The sequence below is a fragment of the Stegodyphus dumicola genome, chromosome 10, assembly GCF_044657685.1.
Source record: "Stegodyphus dumicola isolate Sdum_Otavi_A_Nest chromosome 10, ASM4465768v1".
NCBI lineage: Eukaryota > Metazoa > Arthropoda > Arachnida > Araneae > Eresidae > Stegodyphus > Stegodyphus dumicola.
In genome coordinates this window covers 83,974,959-83,994,327 of record NC_140777.1, presented here as the reverse complement: position 1 = coordinate 83,994,327, position 19,369 = coordinate 83,974,959, and the positions used below count along the sequence as shown (strand labels likewise).

At 33.5% G+C, this 19,369-nt stretch overlaps 1 protein-coding gene across 2 annotated transcripts in view; it reads left to right on the top strand.

Annotated features, from left to right (window-relative positions):
* LOC118187893 (cytolytic toxin-alpha-like) overlaps positions 1-18,911 on the top strand; it is a 39,665-nt gene extending 20,754 nt beyond the window's left edge. For both annotated transcript variants that reach the window (XM_035358184.2, XM_035358185.2), the window contains exons 7-10: positions 2,055-2,240; positions 10,731-10,746; positions 13,244-13,484; positions 18,445-18,911. In XM_035358184.2, the coding sequence (XP_035214075.1) occupies positions 2,055-2,240; positions 10,731-10,746; positions 13,244-13,484; positions 18,445-18,802 (801 nt within the window). In that variant the 3' untranslated portion in view covers positions 18,803-18,911. The remainder of the gene's footprint in view (positions 1-2,054; positions 2,241-10,730; positions 10,747-13,243; positions 13,485-18,444) is intronic.
* The last annotated feature ends 458 nt before the right edge of the window (positions 18,912-19,369 follow it).

Here is a 19,369-nt window from a genome sequence, read left to right as displayed (position 1 = left end):
GCGGTTCAAAAACTTCGCAATTTAAAAACATCGTCGTCGAAAATATCGTGGTAAAAAATGAAGTATCTACAAATCATCGCATGGCGATAACATCGCAGACATGTTTTTTTCAGGCTTTAGTAACTGTAAATGAATATTCCCATAATGATTTGTGAGCGCAAGATAGAAAGAAGGATAATTCTTACTTTCCTATTTTTTTATTAACTAATAAATTTTTGCTGAAAAAATGAGAAGGAAACTTAAGAATATAAAATTAAATGAAACTTATAGATTATACTTTTCATGAAAAATTACTAGTAAAAACTTTATAAAAATGATTTATTAATGGCCTTTGTTAGTTAACTATGTCAGTTTAAAATTCTATTAAGTGCTATAAGTTGCAATAATTTTCTATGCTTAAGTTTCCTTCTTATTTTCTCAGCAAAAATTTATTAGTTAATAAAAAAATGGGAAAGTAAAAATTATCCTTCTTTCCTTCTTGCGCTCACAAATCATTATGGGAATATCCATTTACATTTACTAAAGCCAGAAAAAAGCATGTCTGCGATGCTATCGTCATGCGATGATTTGCAGATACTTTATTTTTTACCACGATATTTTCGACGACGATGTTTTTAAATTGCGAAGTTTTTGAACCGCTTTATTTTCGACGACGACGTTTTGTACCACGATGTTTTAGAACTACGATGTTTTCTCTTCGCGATGTTTTCTTCCCCGATGTTTTGTAGCGCGACGTTTACGCCTTGCTTTGTTTTCTCCGCGACGTTTTCGTTCGCGATGTTTTTGCCGCGATGTTTTCGGCGGACACCGTTTTCTGCTATAGAGTTTACACCGTTTTCTGCTATAGAGTTTACAATATATAATGTAATATGAAATGTAAGATAAAGGTGGACGTGGTGCTGTACTGATTAACCCAAATGGTAAAGGGACAGTGCCACGTCCTCCGTCGCTTATCGCTTATCGCTATAGAGTTTACAAGGGCTTGTCACCATGAATGGCGTAGGCTTGGGCTGATCATTTTCAGAAAAGTGACACTGATAACAAAAACATAAACAAAACAAATGCCGTGGACAGAAAAATTAAAATTTATTAGTCTTTGTTTTTGTTTACGGTACTTTCCTTTAATTTAGTTTCAACTCTAGAAGCATGGTGTTGTATCGTTAAAAGCGCTTCTGCTGTAATAAAAGCTGCTTCAATCAGTGTTGTTCCTTTACAATTAGATGACATTTATTGCAGTACTCTTGTGCTTGAATGATGAAGAAATTTTACGCGTTACCTCCGATATAATTATTTGGTGACTCGGAACATATTTCATTTGATTATTAACGAATACCGCAAAAGCTCTTTAATAGTAAAACTTTAAAATAAAACATCTGTACACACAGACGATACGTATTTTTTAAAAGCAAAACACATAAAAAATGAGCAATGCCTTCGTCGGGAGCTCGAACCACGGACCTCTCGAATACACGCCGAGCTTGCTGACCATTACACCACGAAGGCATGCTAAGAAGGCGGGAGAAATATCTTATACATCTTGCTACCTGAATCTAGCGATGGAAATTTTGCTGATGCGATTAGAGGGTAAATATTTAACTATCCATTTTTCCAGCATTTAAAAGTGTTCCACAAAAAACATGAATTTTACTTTCATTCCGTTTTATATTTTCTTACCAAACACAAAATTTTGTAAAAGTATTGCTTTAGTCAAATTCTATTATTAAAAACAACAACAATAAAATTTTTTTTTTGAAAGTACAACGGTTAAAGAAAGCATGAGGCAGGAAATTTTATTAGTTAAAAATATATATATGCAGTGAAAAAATGCACTTCTGTGAGCAAATTGTAGGACCAGTTGTTACAGAAAATGTGGGAGATCATAAAGTGCAGGAAAATAAAAACCGGATTTCAATTTTCAATGTTTGTAAAACTGGAAAAAAAAACTTATTATTATTAATACTATTATTTACAAATCCAAGTAACTATTAATACTGCATGTTTGAATTTTGCACACAAAAGCAAATTCAAAGTAATAGTTTCTCATTTACTTTCAGATGGAAACTTTCATTGAAAAGATCAATAAAATCTTCGCTGTTTACTTGAAAACTATTGCCAATCTCGATATTGCTGAGGGGGCATCAACTCAACCAATCCAGGATGCTTTTAATAGTTATAAGGATGGCGAATACATCATGCCTCAAAAATATATCAGAAAATTTAGACTGTTGCAGAAAGAAATAGTAAGTAAAAAATGTAGTAAATTTTTAGACGTAATAATTATCATCTTAAAAATAATCATAAATACCATTAAGCGAAATTCGAAATTGTGAACCAATTGAGCTTTTATTAGCCCAAAGGGGCAATTTGCACAGAAGGGCTATTAATTTCATTTTGGCATATTGTGTTGATTCCCTATCGACGTCGAATCACTTTTTAAATTGTTGCCGCCAAATAATAGAACCCTGTACTATACTTAACAAATTAAATAATGAGGAATCTGCATAAATGTATGTATGATTCTCGCATTGTGATAAAACAACGGTACCTAGAGCCATCAAGTTTTTCATACCGTTCGTCTCCCTCCGCATACGGGTATCTGGAAGCCCGAATTTGGAAATAGGATTTTGTTTTATTATTAGTCCAAAGGAGCTTTGCCGCTGAAAGACTATTGTTTTCGTTTTGCGATTTTGCGTTGGATCACTATAAATGTCCGTTTCACTCTTCAAACTGTTGCCACCAAATTTTAGAATCTTGCATTATATTTGAAGAAATTAAATGATGAAAAATCTGCATAAATATAGGTATATTTCTCGCATTGTGATAAAACAACGGTACATAGAGCCATCGAATTTTGAATGACGTAATCCTCCTACGAATATTGAAATGTGAAAGACCAAATTTGAAATTTGGAATTTTTTTTTATTATCGATTTCCTTTTTTGTAAAACTTTAACGAATTTTTGATTAACAAACTCAAGGATTTCAAAGCGAGCAATGGCAACACTCTACGGGAAAAAAATCGTTTTATCTGCACGCGCGGAACTGTGTATCGGAAATTCTAAAGATAGGATAATTTTAAAATTATTTTGCGACATTGCTATTGAACTGAATTTTATGGTTTAAGTGCAAAGAACATGATATTTAATAAATAAAGGTAACACACAAAACGTTAAAAAAACGCCCCTTTTGCGTAATATAATATCTATGAAAGCTTTCAGATTTTATATTTTATTTTCGTTTCGGAAGGCGATTTTTGTGAAACGTTTGTTTGGAATTTTAACTTATGAAGATATACTGCTTTAGGTTGTAAAAAAGATTCAAAATTTTTGGTCAACTCTTTTGGTTTTTCGGCACGTTTATTCCCAAAGTTATACACAAAAATACTCAGTAACTGAAAACACCAGAAAATACCAAAATGTGTAATTTATCTATTTAATATTTTGTAAAGAATTTATGAGTTTTTGATTAAGAAATTCAATGATTTCAAAACGAACAGTGGCAACACTGTAAAAAAAAAAAAAAAAAAAAAAATTTCAGCGCCGAGATTGTGTATTGGAAACTCTACCTCTATGCTCATTTTAAATTATTTTGCGATACTGCTGTTGAATTGAATTTTATGGTTTAACTGCGAAGAACAGAACACGGTATTTAATATATAAAGATAACACACAAAGCGTTAAAAAAGTACCTTTGGGCGTAATATAAAATCTGAAAGCTTTCATATTTAAAAAAAATTATTTTAAGGTACTAATTATTTTAAAATTCACAATTTTAATAATTTTCAGTCAATAGAGCTTCATAATGAAATTGAATTTAACGTAGTTAAACATTACTTTTTGTTGTTTGACTTCTGAATTAGTATTACTTTCTTCTTAACTCCGATCTAATTATTTTTAATATTAAAATAAAAATGAAAATTATATATACTGAAAAATATTTTAAGGAGTGTTAGAACCCCAAAATCTTCAAAAAATCGTGATTTCGGATTTTTGCACTTTCAAATTTTCTGCACTTTATAAAAATACCATATATAAAACTTTATATATTATTTTTTATAATATAAAACTTTATAAAAATACCATTCTTTAATCTCTATGAAAATTAGAACTGTAAAAAATCTAGTTTTAATTTGTCATCGACTGCTTTGATCAATGGGTATTTTTACATAAAAACGCGTTTTTCTCCAAACGTGATTTTTTTATACTCGATGTACCTTTTCTCAGGAACTACTGCTCTCAGGTATCTAAAATTTTTATGGTTTATTTACTAATTTTCCTAATATTTACTGAAATGAGCTTTTTGTGATAAACTTAGAAAAAAAAATTTTACATTTTTTTTTTTTTTTTGTGTGAGAAAAGTGCTAAATTTTACTATACCTAACGAAATATTCTGTAAATTACTCTAAAATTCAAAATGTTTCAAAAGCTCATTTCAGTATAATCAAATAGGTATACTTTAATTATAGAAAAAATTTCAAGCTTGTATCTACAGCAAATTTTGAGAAAAGGGACATAGAAAATGGCCAATTTAACATTGTCGGTATAGGGGTTTCTGATACCCCTTAAGACTTAAAATGACAAATAAAAATTCGAATTTTTCATGTTAATTTCATTTTTTTTATTAAATGCTATTATTTTTATTAAGAAATGAATGAGAAGGCACAGTACAACATTTTTACCTAAAAAAGTGTTCTATAACAATAACCAAGCTTATAAACTATACTTTAATGAGATACATTCCGCTGACCTCATAGATCACGTGACTTATGTACAGCTAATGCAAACAAGCAAGGTCATTCTTCCTCTTCTTCTCTTGCGGAATGTATCTCATTAAATAACTGTACTCTGCATTTTTATTTCTTTTTAAGAATGAGTTTCAAGAGTATTCACTTCTACTAATATTGGAGAATACGAAATAACAAAAATACTGAAACAAATTTTGTCTCTCTTGAAAGATGATTTAGATTTTCTGGTATAGAAAAATGGCAGTTTCCAAGTACACTACTCTCTAAACGTTTTAGCTTCTCACGTAGTTATGATTCACCTCTACCATCATGCACAAGCTGCTTTCAAAGAAAGAAGAAAGGATATTCCTAGAAAGGAAATATCTGATATGAACACCATATTACTTTCTTGTACGGGCTATTAAATTATATACATTTTTTGCTGTACTTCATTTAAACTTATTTCCTCGAATTTCACTAGCGATATATTTCTCATTCAATTGATTTAGTTTTCACTTCGCGGAAAGCCAAAAATACATAAAAACTCAAAACATCTTCACTAAAAATTGTAAAAATTATTTTCATTTTCTTGTATTTTTAACTTCATTAAAAATGGAAAAACGTAATACAGCAAATAGAGCTAAAGACAGTTAAAAAATTTTGCAATTAAAATTAGAGTTTCTGTTCAGAAACAAGCAATTCAGCCAGCAGCCAGGAAGGCATATTTTACAGTGCATGAAACTGAAAGTTTACTTCTGGTCCCACTGGGCAAAAAAAAAAACACTGAAGCTGGTGCACAAACCGACTTCTACTAAGGGTTTCAAATGTAAACAAATGGCGGTCTCGTTAGGCTTAGTAGCACTTAAACAGCTTTTAAATTGTTGTTAATTATACAACTATTGCATGCAGATTAACTAAAGGTATAAAAAACTTAACCGGAACATAAGAACAATATAATTCAATAATTTTTAAAGCAGACAATGCATAATGTACCAATATATAAGAATAAAAATAATTTAGCTTGTCGAGTCGTATTTACACGACGTCGAGTCGTCGAGTCATATCTTACACGTCGAGTCGTGTAAGATATGTTTGGTGCGGTCGATGGCAACTAAAAGGCGAGGTGCATAATTACACGTTACGATAATCCCACATACAAAATCTCAACGTTGTACGTTTACTCGATTTTGAGTTATGCAAGGTACATACATAAGTACGTATGGACAGACGTCAGGAAAAAATGTCTTTTCAATCCATTTTAAATTTATTTTACAATCCGTTCTGGGAAACAGAATCCTTTATTCTGACCGTATGTGAAGATGTCACACAAACGCATCGTTGTACGTTTACTCGATTTTGAGTAATGCAAGGTACATACATAAGTACGTACGGACAGACGTCAGGAAAAAATGTCTTTTCAATCCATTTTAAATTTATTTTACAATCCGTTCTGGGAAACAGAATCCTTTATTCTGACCGTATGTGAAGATGTCACACAAACGCATCGTTGTATGTTTACTCGATTTTGAGTAATGCAAGGTACATACATAAGTACGTACGGACAGACGTCAGAAAACAAATGTCTTTTCAATCCATTTTAAATTTATTTTGCAATCCGTTCTGGGAAACAGAATCCTTTATTCTGACCATATGTGAAGATGACACACAAGCACATCGTTGTACGTTTACTCGATTTTGAGTAATGCAAGGTACATACATAAGTACGTACGGACAGACGTCAGAAAACAAATGTCTTTTCAATCCATTTTAAATTTATTTTGCAATCCGTTCTGGGAAACAGAATCCTTTATTCTGACCGTATGTGAAGATATCACACAAGCACATCGTTCAAATGGTTTCGAAAGCCGTCAAAATGGATTTTTTTCTTTGCAATATGATACCCGAAATTTGTCGCGGTTGCAATATTTTCTTTACTTAGTACAAGGACGTTATTATATAATAACGCAGTAATAATAATACACATATCAAATCATTCACAACTAATTGGTAATTATTAATAAGTACGCAGTTACGTTTAAAAATGTATAATAACACAGTGAGCAAAATATTACTTCAAAATCTTTCGCATTCGCCCAAACGAAAAAAGAAATATACTCTGCCGAAACACACTTTAAGAACCGTTGTTATAATATTACACATAATCGAAAAGAACTTAAAGAAAAAGTGGATATACGTATACAAATATACATACACAGCCTTAGGCTGGACATGTGATTGCACGACGAAATGTCTCTTGAACATCTGGCCTTAGGCCCATGGCTTTAATCCATTTGATGAAGGATAATACTATAGGCTTGCAAACTGCGGCAAGTTTGGTAATGTAAACACGTATGTTTCAAGTGCCAAGTTTAGTAAAAATACTCGGCACTTGAAGTTTTATACGAGTTCAAAGAAAATTTTTATTAGTAAGCTTGTAGAGACATTAGGTATTTTTTTTAAAGCCAGAGAGATGAAAAATTAACAACCGCCTTCGCCGGGAATCGAACCACGGACCTCTGGAATACCGGCCCAGCGTGCTACCGTTACACCACGAAGGCACGCTAGGGAAGTGGGAGAAATACCTTATATACTCGCCTTTTTAAAGGCCGACTAGGGTTTTAGGGGAAACAGTCGCCAAATCCTGGGTATGGGGAATCATCATCCACAAACCTTTTAGTTCGGGCGCCACTGTAGAGACATTACGTATTTTTTTTTGAAAGACAGAGAGATGAAAAATCAAGAACCGCCTTCGCCGGGAATCGAACCACGGACCTCTGGAATACCGACCCAGCGTGCTACCGTTACACCACGAAGGCACGCTAGGGAAGTGGGAGAAATACCTTATAAGCTGTTATTTTCGTATTAAAAATCTCTTGATAGAAAAACAAAATGATTGTATAATAGGCAGAAATGGTCCTAAAAAGTAATTGTGAAATTATATGATAGAAATCATTTTCACCAAATCAAAAGAACCAGAAAATATTGAGTTTTTGATAAATATATGAATTTAATTTCGTAGGTATAAATTTTTTGTTATTCCGCCGTCGTTGTCTCTATCATTGATCCACACATCTAGCTGGACATGTCTCTATCATTGATGAATTCTACCGTTCATCTGTAAAATTTGTGTCTGTCTCTATTTTCTGTGAATGTACTCGAGCGTTTGAATGATATCAGTATTTTCTAAGAAAATTAGAAATACCTAATATAATTTCTAAGAAAAATAATTTCTAAGAAAATTAGAATAATAATAAAAAAAAGGTAATTTTTCTTTTGAACCTAAAATAGCGGTCTCGACAAGTTCGTAGTTAACTGTACTACTATTTTGTGAGCCTAAGTAAAAAATATTTTGGAATGAGTCAGGAATGAGTTAATGAGTTTAATAAGCTTACAAAAGTGTCAAATTGGGATCGCATAAACACCCATTTACCGAGAAAACTCTGCCAAATAAAGCGTAGACTTCTAATGGCCTGACAAAATAAATAGTGAAAGCTTGGCTTTTGATTTTGTACCGGAAAAAAAACAGGGTAAATTCAATCCTATATGAAACCGATTCTGTTATGGGTTTTACTTCGTTACCTACTTTTTTAAGAGAAATATTTAAGTGTTTATAACTGCTTTGTTATAGAAAGAAGCTGAGCGTGTGAAATAGTTTTATTTTCCCCTATAAAGTCTATTCTTTAGAATAAAATTTTACTAGGGAAACTTAAATCGATTTCGTTAAGAAAAAAATCTGATGTGTACACCACAGGACTTCCTTGTATTGGAATATTAAATTGGAATATTAAATTATACGCATTTTTTCTTGCATTTCATTAAAACTTATTGGATTGAATTAAATCTACTTCGCCGACAGCGCATAAACCACAATGGAATAAATAAATTCTTTAAAATTCACTCTAGTATTTATTTACCATAGCGACACTCTGGCGCTAGATTCACTTAACACTATTAATAATTATATAACAGTTAACTTATATAATAATTATATAACGGAAACTAAGTTAACTGTTATATAATCCAATAATTATATAACAGTTAACTTATATATTTCGTTCATATTATAACTCATAATGCACAAAATTTATATCATTTAAAGAATTGAATTATCTAATCGTTGCCACATGTTCTATTCAAATACTATAATAAAGCTAGAATGATATATAAAAGAAATTAAACAAAGAAAACAAAAAAGAAACAGTTTTTCACAGACGACTGAGTATTTCTCATTTAATTAATTCATTTCTCACTTCGCGAGAAGGCAAAAATACATAAAAACTCAAAATATCTGTATTAAAAATTACGAAGTAAATCTTATTTCCTCGAAAAAATTCCAGAAAGTATTAAGCATGATTTAATTGGCAATAATAAATGAAGGCGTTATCTTTGTTGTTGCGAAGCTAAGTTTCTCTAGATTGGCAACAAATCCACTAGTTTCCTGTTTCAAATGTAAACATCAATGGCCGCCATTAAGAAAGGCTTAGCGGCAATTAAACAACTTTAAAATTGCTGATAATTCTAAAAATATTGCACACAGATTTACTAAAGGCATAAAATCCTTAACCGGAAGATAAAAACAACATAATTTAATCATTTTTAAAGCAAAAAATGTACAATTTACAAACATATAAGAGTAAAGAAACTGAGATCACTGAGCCGGGTAACAGAGTGGATATATATATAAATATATTTATATACGTTTGGCGCGGCCGATTGAAACCAAAATACGAGGTGCACATCTACATGTTATAGTAGTCTTATATACAAAATTTCAACGTTCTGAGGCTACTCGTTTTTGAGTTATGCGAGATACGTACGTACGCACGCACGTACGTACAGACGCCACGAAAAATTCTCTTCAGAATTCAGTAATTTTTTTGGAGAAAAAGATTCTTTTATTCTGTTCTTACGTACAGATATCACGCAAAAACATCGTTAAATTGCATTCGATAGCGGTCAAAATGGATATTTTCGTTGAAATATGCTGCCTGAAACTTTTCGCGATTACAATACTTCCTTTTTACTTCGTACAAGGAAGTAAAAATATTATGTTCAAATAATTTGGTTACTTTTGTAAACTTAATTTTTTTTTGTAAACTTAATTTTATAAATTAAACTCTTAAATTTCATTTTAATTTAACTTTCTAGCCCGTTATTTTAAATTAATTAATTTTTTTTATCAAGCCTCGTTTCATTTCCCTGCTAGAATGTAAATTTTCATTGCGCGCAATATTCAAATTAGGTAGAAAGACGGTAGTGCTTAAAGAAAGGTTTTAGAGGAGGAAATCTGAGCATGTTCTGTCTGCTTGAAGGCCCCGTTGCTAACTTTGATCCTTTAGAATTCTTCGGCATTGAATAATTCTTACCATTAGACTCGTTTATGCCGACTTCTGTCAGAGCCAGCTTGTGCGCTATTTAAACTATGAAGCTGTTAGGCTATACTTAAAACTCCATTAATTTTAAGTTTATCCATTATATTTGATTTAAGTCAAAAGTGTTGGCTTCTATAAGCGCGAGTTGGCTGCCATATGTTTAAACTTTAATTGGATTAATAAAAAGGTTCTTTATACACTTTCTCTGTTTCTGTGACTTTTATGACAGAGTGAAAAGTAACTAGCTGTGTTTTAGAGGTGCGGTCTAATTGCCCCGGAAGAATTCCAGATCCTGAAAACTAATAACTGGAAAGTTTACAGCAGGATCATACGTTTAGGGAAGAATTATGTAATTTTACAGAAGAAAATTTTCAAAAGGATTATGTAATTTTACGGAAGAAAATTTATAGAAGGATGAAGTAACTTTTTAAATGTTAACATGGTTTTCTATTTGTTCAATAAGGAAACATAATTTCTTTTCTATTTTTTCCTTCAAATATTTGTTGCATTGTTAAATAAGCAGAACAATGTTAAATCTGATCAAATTTTATGTTGAAATTCTGTGGTGTCTTCATCTGTAATTTATAATATATGTATTTTAATTTTATTTCTAAACTTCATTTTATTACTTTTCAGTATGAAGAAGCTCCCGGTATGTTCTGATTATTGATGTATACAGGTGGTAACATTTTTTAAATTTATAAAATGAGTTATGTCATTCATTTGAGCTTAAAAGAAAATTTAAAGCAACGATATTATAATTGTTCGAAAGTGAGATTTATAATTTTTTAATCAAACCACACATTTGAAGCTTGAGGCTACATTTTCCAATCCGTAGATTTTATCATTTATTACATTTATATTACATTTATTACACATATCATTTTTCTTCTTTGACAGAATAGAAAATATAAAATAGAGAATTAATCGTGGCAGTTCTCGCCAAGTCTGGCGCCAAAATATGTCACCAAAACCATTGTCAGCTTCGTGATATCTCACCAAATTACCGAGATACCCATTCACACAATGATAAATGGAATTGTCCCGTACCGGAAAAGTAAGAATAACGGAGCAATTCCCAACAACGACGCAGGAAACAAATTGGTGACCATATTGAGGAACGGAGGTTGCCAGATAACAAAAAACCTTGTTTTAAAGCGCTCAAGATTTCTACAGTGAGTGGCAACAGTAACGGACTGTCCATCAATGGGCATATTGATGGAATTCCTTGCAATATGATCATTGTCACAGGAGCTAATGTTACCATAATTCGGAAGGATTTAGCTTAACAGTTTAAAGATAAACTTATTTGGACGCCATCCTGTGTTACCCTTCAGATTGCGTCTGGTGATAAGATCGACATAGCAGGGAAGTTAAACGTGAGCATCACGTTTGGGAGTGCCGCCTACCATGCCACGGCTTATGTGGCGGATGTTACAGATTCATGCATACTCGGATTGGACTTTTTAAAGGAATGCAATTTTTCCTTAGACTTCAAAAACAACAACAAACTGCTTTCAGCATTTGATGATATGACTATCCATCCGCTGAAGGGATCCTCACCTGGAAATGCCGACGTCTTGTCGGAAAGACCCAGCTCGGAAAGCTGCCGAAATCATACTAGAGTCAAAAAGAAACACAAGACTACCAGCTATTCTCCATCTCCAGGTGCTCTTCGGTCGAGACCTCCGTCTGCCTTGTGACCGCCTGTTTGGTCGCCCTACGGATGAGTCCTCATCGCCTGAGGAATACATCCAAGATGTCCGGGCCTGGTTTGAAGTGATGCACCGTTCTGCGCAAAAGCGAATCAACTTGGCGACGAAGTGAAAACCGAGAACGAGAGTTACTGGACATAGATTCAACAAAAGAGACAAGATGTGGTTAGAGAACCCGATTCGACGAAAAGGACTCAGTCTTAAATTACAGTCACCTTGGGATGGTCCGTACACAGTCCTGAACAGGCTGAATGACGTCGTGGTTCGGATCCGTAAGTCATCGAACTCTGAACCTAAAGTCATTCATTACGACAGGTTAGCTCATTACTATGGCTATAGTACGTAGTGTAAATAATTGCGAATAGTATAAGACCATGGTTCGTTTTGTTTCTAAATGTGTATTTGATTTGATTTGTATTTAGTATTTGAAGCATTTGATTTGTTTAAGTTAGTTATTGAATACATTGCTCATGTTGTTTGTTATTGCAATGTAATTTTTATTATTGCATGTATACCTTAGTTGTAAGTTTGGCTTCCTGTACAGGGATTGTACTGCCCGGGATGTGTATACCAATATATCTTCCTCTATACCAATATATCTGTTCCTCGATTACCTGTACCCCAATTTATCTGTATGTTTGTTCTTCTTATCTAAATGACTTGTTACTTTAATGTAATTTATTATGTCAACAGTGTAATGTAATGACCTGATATGTAATCATTTGTCTTTATACTCAATAAATGCCAGAAAAGGTTAGTGCAGTGGGGCAATACCATTTTTGTCTATGACGATGTTGTGGTGTCCCCTGCATTTTTTCCTGTCCTGTCTTGCCCGGGACGTGCAGTCCTTGGGAAGAGGGCAGTGTTACGGATTTGGTATTTAAGTAGTTAATGTTAGTAGAATTATAAATAAAATTGCTTTATTCCCCGTGCAGTGCAGCGCGTGTCGCATATTAAAAGAAAGCTAAGCTGGAAACATTAAAAATACAAGAGCACGTGCATTTAATATTTAATAAATAAATATCTCTTTTTGATTTCGAGAAAATACCAGAGAATTCTCGCGCATTTAAAAAGCTTATATAAGCGGTCAGGAAAACCTCTCGTTAGTTAGTTAGTTGTTGTTTTAAGAGTTTTCTTAGAAAACTGCTCTTGTTGATTGTAGCCATTTCGCGGATTAGCTTTCTCTAGCTGTTTTCAATTAAGTTCCGTTGAACGTTTGAGTAGTTAAAAGATAACTACTGTAAGATATTGCAATACTGCACGAATATCTGAGGAAATTTAAGAGTTTTGTTTTATTTGTTGTAATAGTAATACATTTTGTTCATTTTTCATCGAACTTGTGCATTCAGTTCATAACGAACCCGTACGCACGCAACAATAGCATTATATTATTTTATTTTGTATTTTAAGGAGATTTTTCTTCCTTCCTTTAAGAATTAAAGCCAAGGATTGGCGGAGCTCAATATATCCGTTGGGGAAAAAGTCAATGCGATTCTGCTGACAGCGAAACATCACTCAGCGGAGTTACCTCAGCTTCAGATATTGGTCAAAGTGGAGGATCGAGTGAATTTCTGTGTTCTCCTTCAAGCCCCGACAACGTTGATCCTAGTGATTATTTTAAGAATTACGATCCACGAGATGCAAAATATAATCATCTTTTAGTCAGTCCTATTAGGTAAGTGGTTCAGTAGTTGTATTAGAAATTTTACAAGGTACTTGAAACTCATGTTACATCGAATGTCTAGCTTCAATCCATAAACGTCTGCATGTTGTATTTCATAACGAATTAGGAATTCGATTTAAAGCTAGAGTAGTAAAACGTAGGTTATTTAACTGTATAATTTAAAAGATGCCTCCATCACAGATTCTAAAGAAATGGTGCATACTAATATGTTCCGAAAAAGTCATGATAAACTAAGTCATTGAAGTTTGTTCTGTGAATTAGAGAAATCATATATATATATATAGGTAATTATGTATATATATATATATATATATATATAGGTATATTTTGGGTTCGAATTATAAGGTATTTCTCCCGTCTTCTTAGCATGCCTTCGTAGTATGATGGTCTGTGGTTCGATTCCCGGCGAGGGCGTTGCTCATTTTCCCCATTTCCTACTTCCAAAATATCCTAATGTCTCTACAGTGGTGCAGAACTAAAAGGGTGGTGGATGATGACTCTCCACAAACAGGATTTGGTGATTGGGTCCCCTAAAAACCTCAGTTGCCTTTTAAAAAGGGGAGTATATAAGGTAATTCTCCCGCCTTCTTAGCATGCCTTCGTAGTGTAGTGGTCTGCACGCTGGGCGCGTATTCCAGACGTCCGTGGTTCGATTCCTAACGAGGGCGTTGCACATCACTCTTGCTTCAAAATATATATTGTGTCTAGAAAATAAATTAATAAAGGTACTATTCCGTTTTGAGGACCGTAAAATATTGCAGCGAAAATGTTGTAGACTCATTAGGCTAATTGGAATCAGGAAAGATGAAAAATATGCAACCGCCTTCGCCGCGAATCGAACCACGGACCTCTGGAATACCGGCACAGCGTGCTACCGTTACACCACGAAGGCAAGCTAGGGAAGAGGGAGAAATACCTTATAATGTATGCGCAAAAACGCCAAATCTAGCGTACGCGCTGATTTCAGATTGCGTAAGTTTATATAGTTCTATATTTCTTAAGATGCCATTGAAATACTAGTTTAATTTTAAATCCTTTTTTGATTTTAAATCCTTTTTTAATATCCTATGGATTTAACAATTTGGGAATTTCCCATGACGAAAAGTCGGCAATAGAATTTTGGGTAAAGTGCAGAATCACCCACTGTTTGACGCGTTTTTAAGAATTGCACATACTCGGTATCCATGTGCACATCGACCTATTTTCACTTAAAGAAAAATCCCAGAATTGCACAAAAATGGCACTGCGCACACCCTTGGCTTTATCTATGTACACATCGACCTATTTTCACTTAAAAACTAAAAGAAAAAGTCCTTCACGAAGGCATCCCTTCCCTTAGGCAGGTAGCCCTGCCATAACTAGATAAACCGAGGCAAACCAAACTAAAAATATGATCATTTTTTAGCAAGTAAAATTTAAAGAATCGATGAATTTAAGGAAGCTAAACAGTCAATGATAAAGTAGTTTTACATTTCCTTTGCTTGCTTTAGGTATATAACTGGTATCACGTTCAGTCAGCATTCAGAAGGCGATGCGTAGCTGAATCTTCGACTTAGACTCTATAAGTGACCGAGCTATTGCGAAGAGCAATGTTGCCGGTTCCAGAATTAAAGCCCAAGGGCACTTGACATAAATAAATCCGGACGTGGAGAAAATCTCAGATGAGAAAACGGAGATAAGGGGAAGAAGAGAAGTACCAAAAGGAGCAAGACAATCCAATCGGACAAGTTCGCAAAATGTGACGAGCGATCATAGCTTTCAAGGAGGACCCAAGACAATGGAAATCAATGACAACAATACGAGAAGATACACTACAGCGATAGTTCCAATGACAAATTCAAATACAATTAAACAACATCAATCAGTAGAGCTAAATACAAAACAATACAAAACAACTATACAACACAATTTAAATACAATTATTCAACGAAGCTACAGAAGAACTTCAATCAAAATCAGGTGCATTGGAAGTATAAATAGCTAACAATTGATGATCTAAGTGAAAAAGTTGTCGTCTCCTCCCATGAAGGTGTGAGCTGCAAGTGGTCTGACGCTTCTATCTTCGAAGGGAATTTCATAATTAAAGACTTAAGAGTAATTAACAAAGTCACATTGCACAGCTTTGTTGAAGAATTTTTCATTAGATCTTCTGATGTAATCTGGAATCGTCTCAAGTTTTAAGTCTCTGTGTAAAAGTTTATTGCGGATAAGATAGTGTGAATCAGTAATAATGCGCAGAAATTTGTTTTGCACTACTTGTAATTGATGCAGTTGAGTTTGAGTGACCGTGTTCCAAGCAGGAGCAGCATAACAAAGTATCGATCGAATGCAAGTGGTATATATATGTTTTTTGGTACGCAAGCTAAGATTTGAATATTTTCCAATGACCGGGAGAAATCTGCATATTATGCCCATGGCTTTGCTCTTGACACTATTAATGTGATTAGACCATGTGAACCTTCGGTTCAAAATAATTCCTAAGTATTTGGCCTTTGTGACCAGAGGAACAGCTTCCTGAAAAAGGTAGAGGTCTTTAAAAGCAATGTTTTTCTTAGTTTTGCTAAAAATTAAAAGTTGTGACTTGTTAGCATTGATTTTTACTCGCCAATTTGTGCACCAGTCTTCTACGGCATAGAGGTAATTTTTCATTTTGTCTATTGCATGATTAGCTTGAATGGATTTAATTGCAATCGCCGTATCGTCGGCATAACAGGCTAACAGAGAGTAATTGTCCAAACCAGGCTGAGGAAAATCTGATATGTAGAAAAGATATAGTACTGGACCGAGAATACTTCCTTGTGGGACGCTGGATCTTATAGGTCTTGAATTGGATTTTTCATTTCCATGAGCGACGAAGAAAGTGCGGCTCTGAATCTTCGTGTTTCCTGCTCCAAATAAATACCTAATAGCCCAATTAAAAAATCGGTGGGCAATAATTCATCACCATCTGAGTTTGGCCGATTAGTTCCTCTCTTCCCAGTCACCCTTTAAGCGAGGGAGAGTATACGGAATTTTTTGCCTTTGCTCAGTGTTTTGTCACACTGTAACTGGTTATGTGTTCGGATGGTAATCGGAAGATCCGTGATTAAATACTGATCAGAGCAGAGTTTTCCACGTTTCTTGTTCCGAAAAGTCCTAATGTCTGTATAAGGTCTGAAGAAGTCAGAATAGAATAAATTAAATTTGAGCAAAGCGATGTTTCTCAGTTTTTACCCAACTCTTCCTTTCTCATTTACGCGTCAGAATTTCCGCCCCCCCACCAACTTAAGTTTTTCTTTCAAGCCGTGCTTTTTAAATAAATATATAAAACTAGAAACTGAAAATACTTTTTTTAGTACACCAGAAAGTTCATATAAATTTAAGGTCTATTATTCATAATAAATACATAATTTTTGCATAATTATTAATAAGTATTACATTTAATAAATGTAAATAAGAAAGAAAATATTTGTCTTATCTGTGGCTTACATTTAGCGTACTCAGCAGTTTAGTCACATGACTTCAGCCCTTTAAATAAGCCTTTCTGGAGTCTTAGGTGAATGTTTGACATTAATTTGAGTCTACCATTCTAAAAATGAAAACATATTTGAGAAATTTTCCTTGAAATCCTTCTAAGGGCACTCTCCAGTAGGTGCGAATTCCTTTTCGGCGAAGGTTTGCGACCCTTGAGAACTATATACCTGCTAAATTAATAATTTTGAATTTTATTCTACCTTTAACTAATAAGAAGTTATTAGTTCAAAGGAGCTTTGTCCCTGAAAGACTATCGTTTTCGTTTTGCGATTTTGCGTCGGACTCATAAACGTCGGTTCACTTTTCAAACTGTTGCCACAAAATGTTAGAGTCCTGCATTATATTTGAAGAAATTAAATAATGAAAAATCTGCATAAATGATTGTCTATTTCTAGCATTGCGATAAAACAATGGTACATAGAGCCATCGAATTTTGAATGACGAAATCCTACTGCGAATATGGGCATCTGAAATCCCAAATTTGGAATTTGTTTTATTATAGATTTTATATTTTGTAAAACTTTAACGAATTTTTGATTTACAAACTCAATGCTTTAAAAGCGAGAAATGGCAACGTTATATATAAAAAGAAATACTTTTATCTCCAGCTCGCGAGACTGTGTATATCGGAAATTCTAAAGATATGCTTAATTTAACATTATTTTGCGATATTGCTCTTGAACTGAATTTTATAGTTTAAGTGCAAAGAACATGATATTTAATAAATAAAGGTAACTCTCAAAACGTTAAAAAAACGCCCCTTTGGACGTAATTTAAAATCTGAAACATTTCAGATTTTTTTATTTTTTTTTTGTGATTTCTGTCTTTTTAAGAGGTTGAATTTATATAAGATGATATAATTTGAACCAATATTTGTAAATAATTGCACAATTCACCGGAAACAGATCATCATGCATAGTCAATATTTTGAGCTCATTCGGTGCATTCTACAGATTTTAGTTCCGATTGATTATGAGAATTAACTAGCCAGGTAAAAAATGTAGTGCACGGATGCCTTCGTGGAGCATTTTCTAAGAGAAATTGTTCCGTATTCATGTTATATACGGAAAAGCAACTCCACTACATTACACAAAACCCACCTGAGGACAACAGGTCTACTATTATGTTTCCATGAGAAACCACAAAAACCAACCAGGCAGCCAACCCTTTCCTCTGGGCTTGTTCTCGGGTCAAACTACCAGCATTCAGCAGCTTTAACCGTTCGCCACTAATGCGTAAGTTACTTGGGTTACAGTAAGCTTATCAGCTTCCGAGCTTCATATATTCCATGAGCGAGGAAGAAAGTGCGGTTCTGAATCTGCGGTTTGAAACTGGTTTTGTATACTTGGACAATTACAATGCTAATTCACTGGGGTTAATTTGTAATTCTCTTTTCTGTAAAAATTACTTATGAATTTCTATAAAAAATCTTTTTCAGGTATCGTGGAGATTTGCAGAGGTTTAAATCAATTAAAAACAAGCCAATTGCCTGTGCTCGCTGTAGAGTCTCTCAAAGAACTGCTGTTTTAATGAAAGCGGCGGTCACTTCCTGCCCCAACGACAACTGGGTGAAAGAATACGAAGGCATCTTAATGGCTCCAGGCATGAGCAATGCTAAAGGAGAGTTTATCTGTGTGGATAAAGAAATGCAAGTTCCGGCTAGTAAAATTACCTTTGGCAGCTCTATAGAATCTCGTTTGTCAGAGGTACAAGAAGTCACAATTGCATGTGGTTCTTTGCCTTGTGGACCTTACGAAGTATCCCAGGCATTCCCATGCGTAGTTTGTACTATTTAATTATGGGAAAAAGGACTCTCAAAATGAGAAATCATTTTAGAGTAAAATGGTTAATTTAGCTTGTTTGGTTTCTGTGATTTTAAAAATAAATAGAAATTATGTCCAAAGGTTTCGTCTTTTTTTTTTTTTTTTTTTTTTTTTTTTTTTTTTTTTCTGTTTAAACTGTTAAACTGGAATGACTACTGTTTTAATTGTTGAATTAATAAAGAGTATTTGCGAGCAAAATTATGTTCATTGGTACTTTGAATTTCGTACATCTACAAGCTAATGCCTATCGACTGTTCGATTTGTTATACTATATTGATATGTAGTAAGAAGTTTTAATTAGGACAATGTTTCTTATTTTAATTAAGAAAAAAAATTCTATTTTGTATTCAATGATTTTGTTATAGTATTTTTGACGATAAAATGTAACATAACATTTCGACAATGTACCACTTTGATGTTGTTATCGCCATCGTCATATATATTTTTGCTTAATTTAAACTTTAATAATAACTCTTTTATTAAAGACAGCTCTCAACAGAGTTCAGCAGATTTTAAGCTTCAAACCAAACATAAAATTGT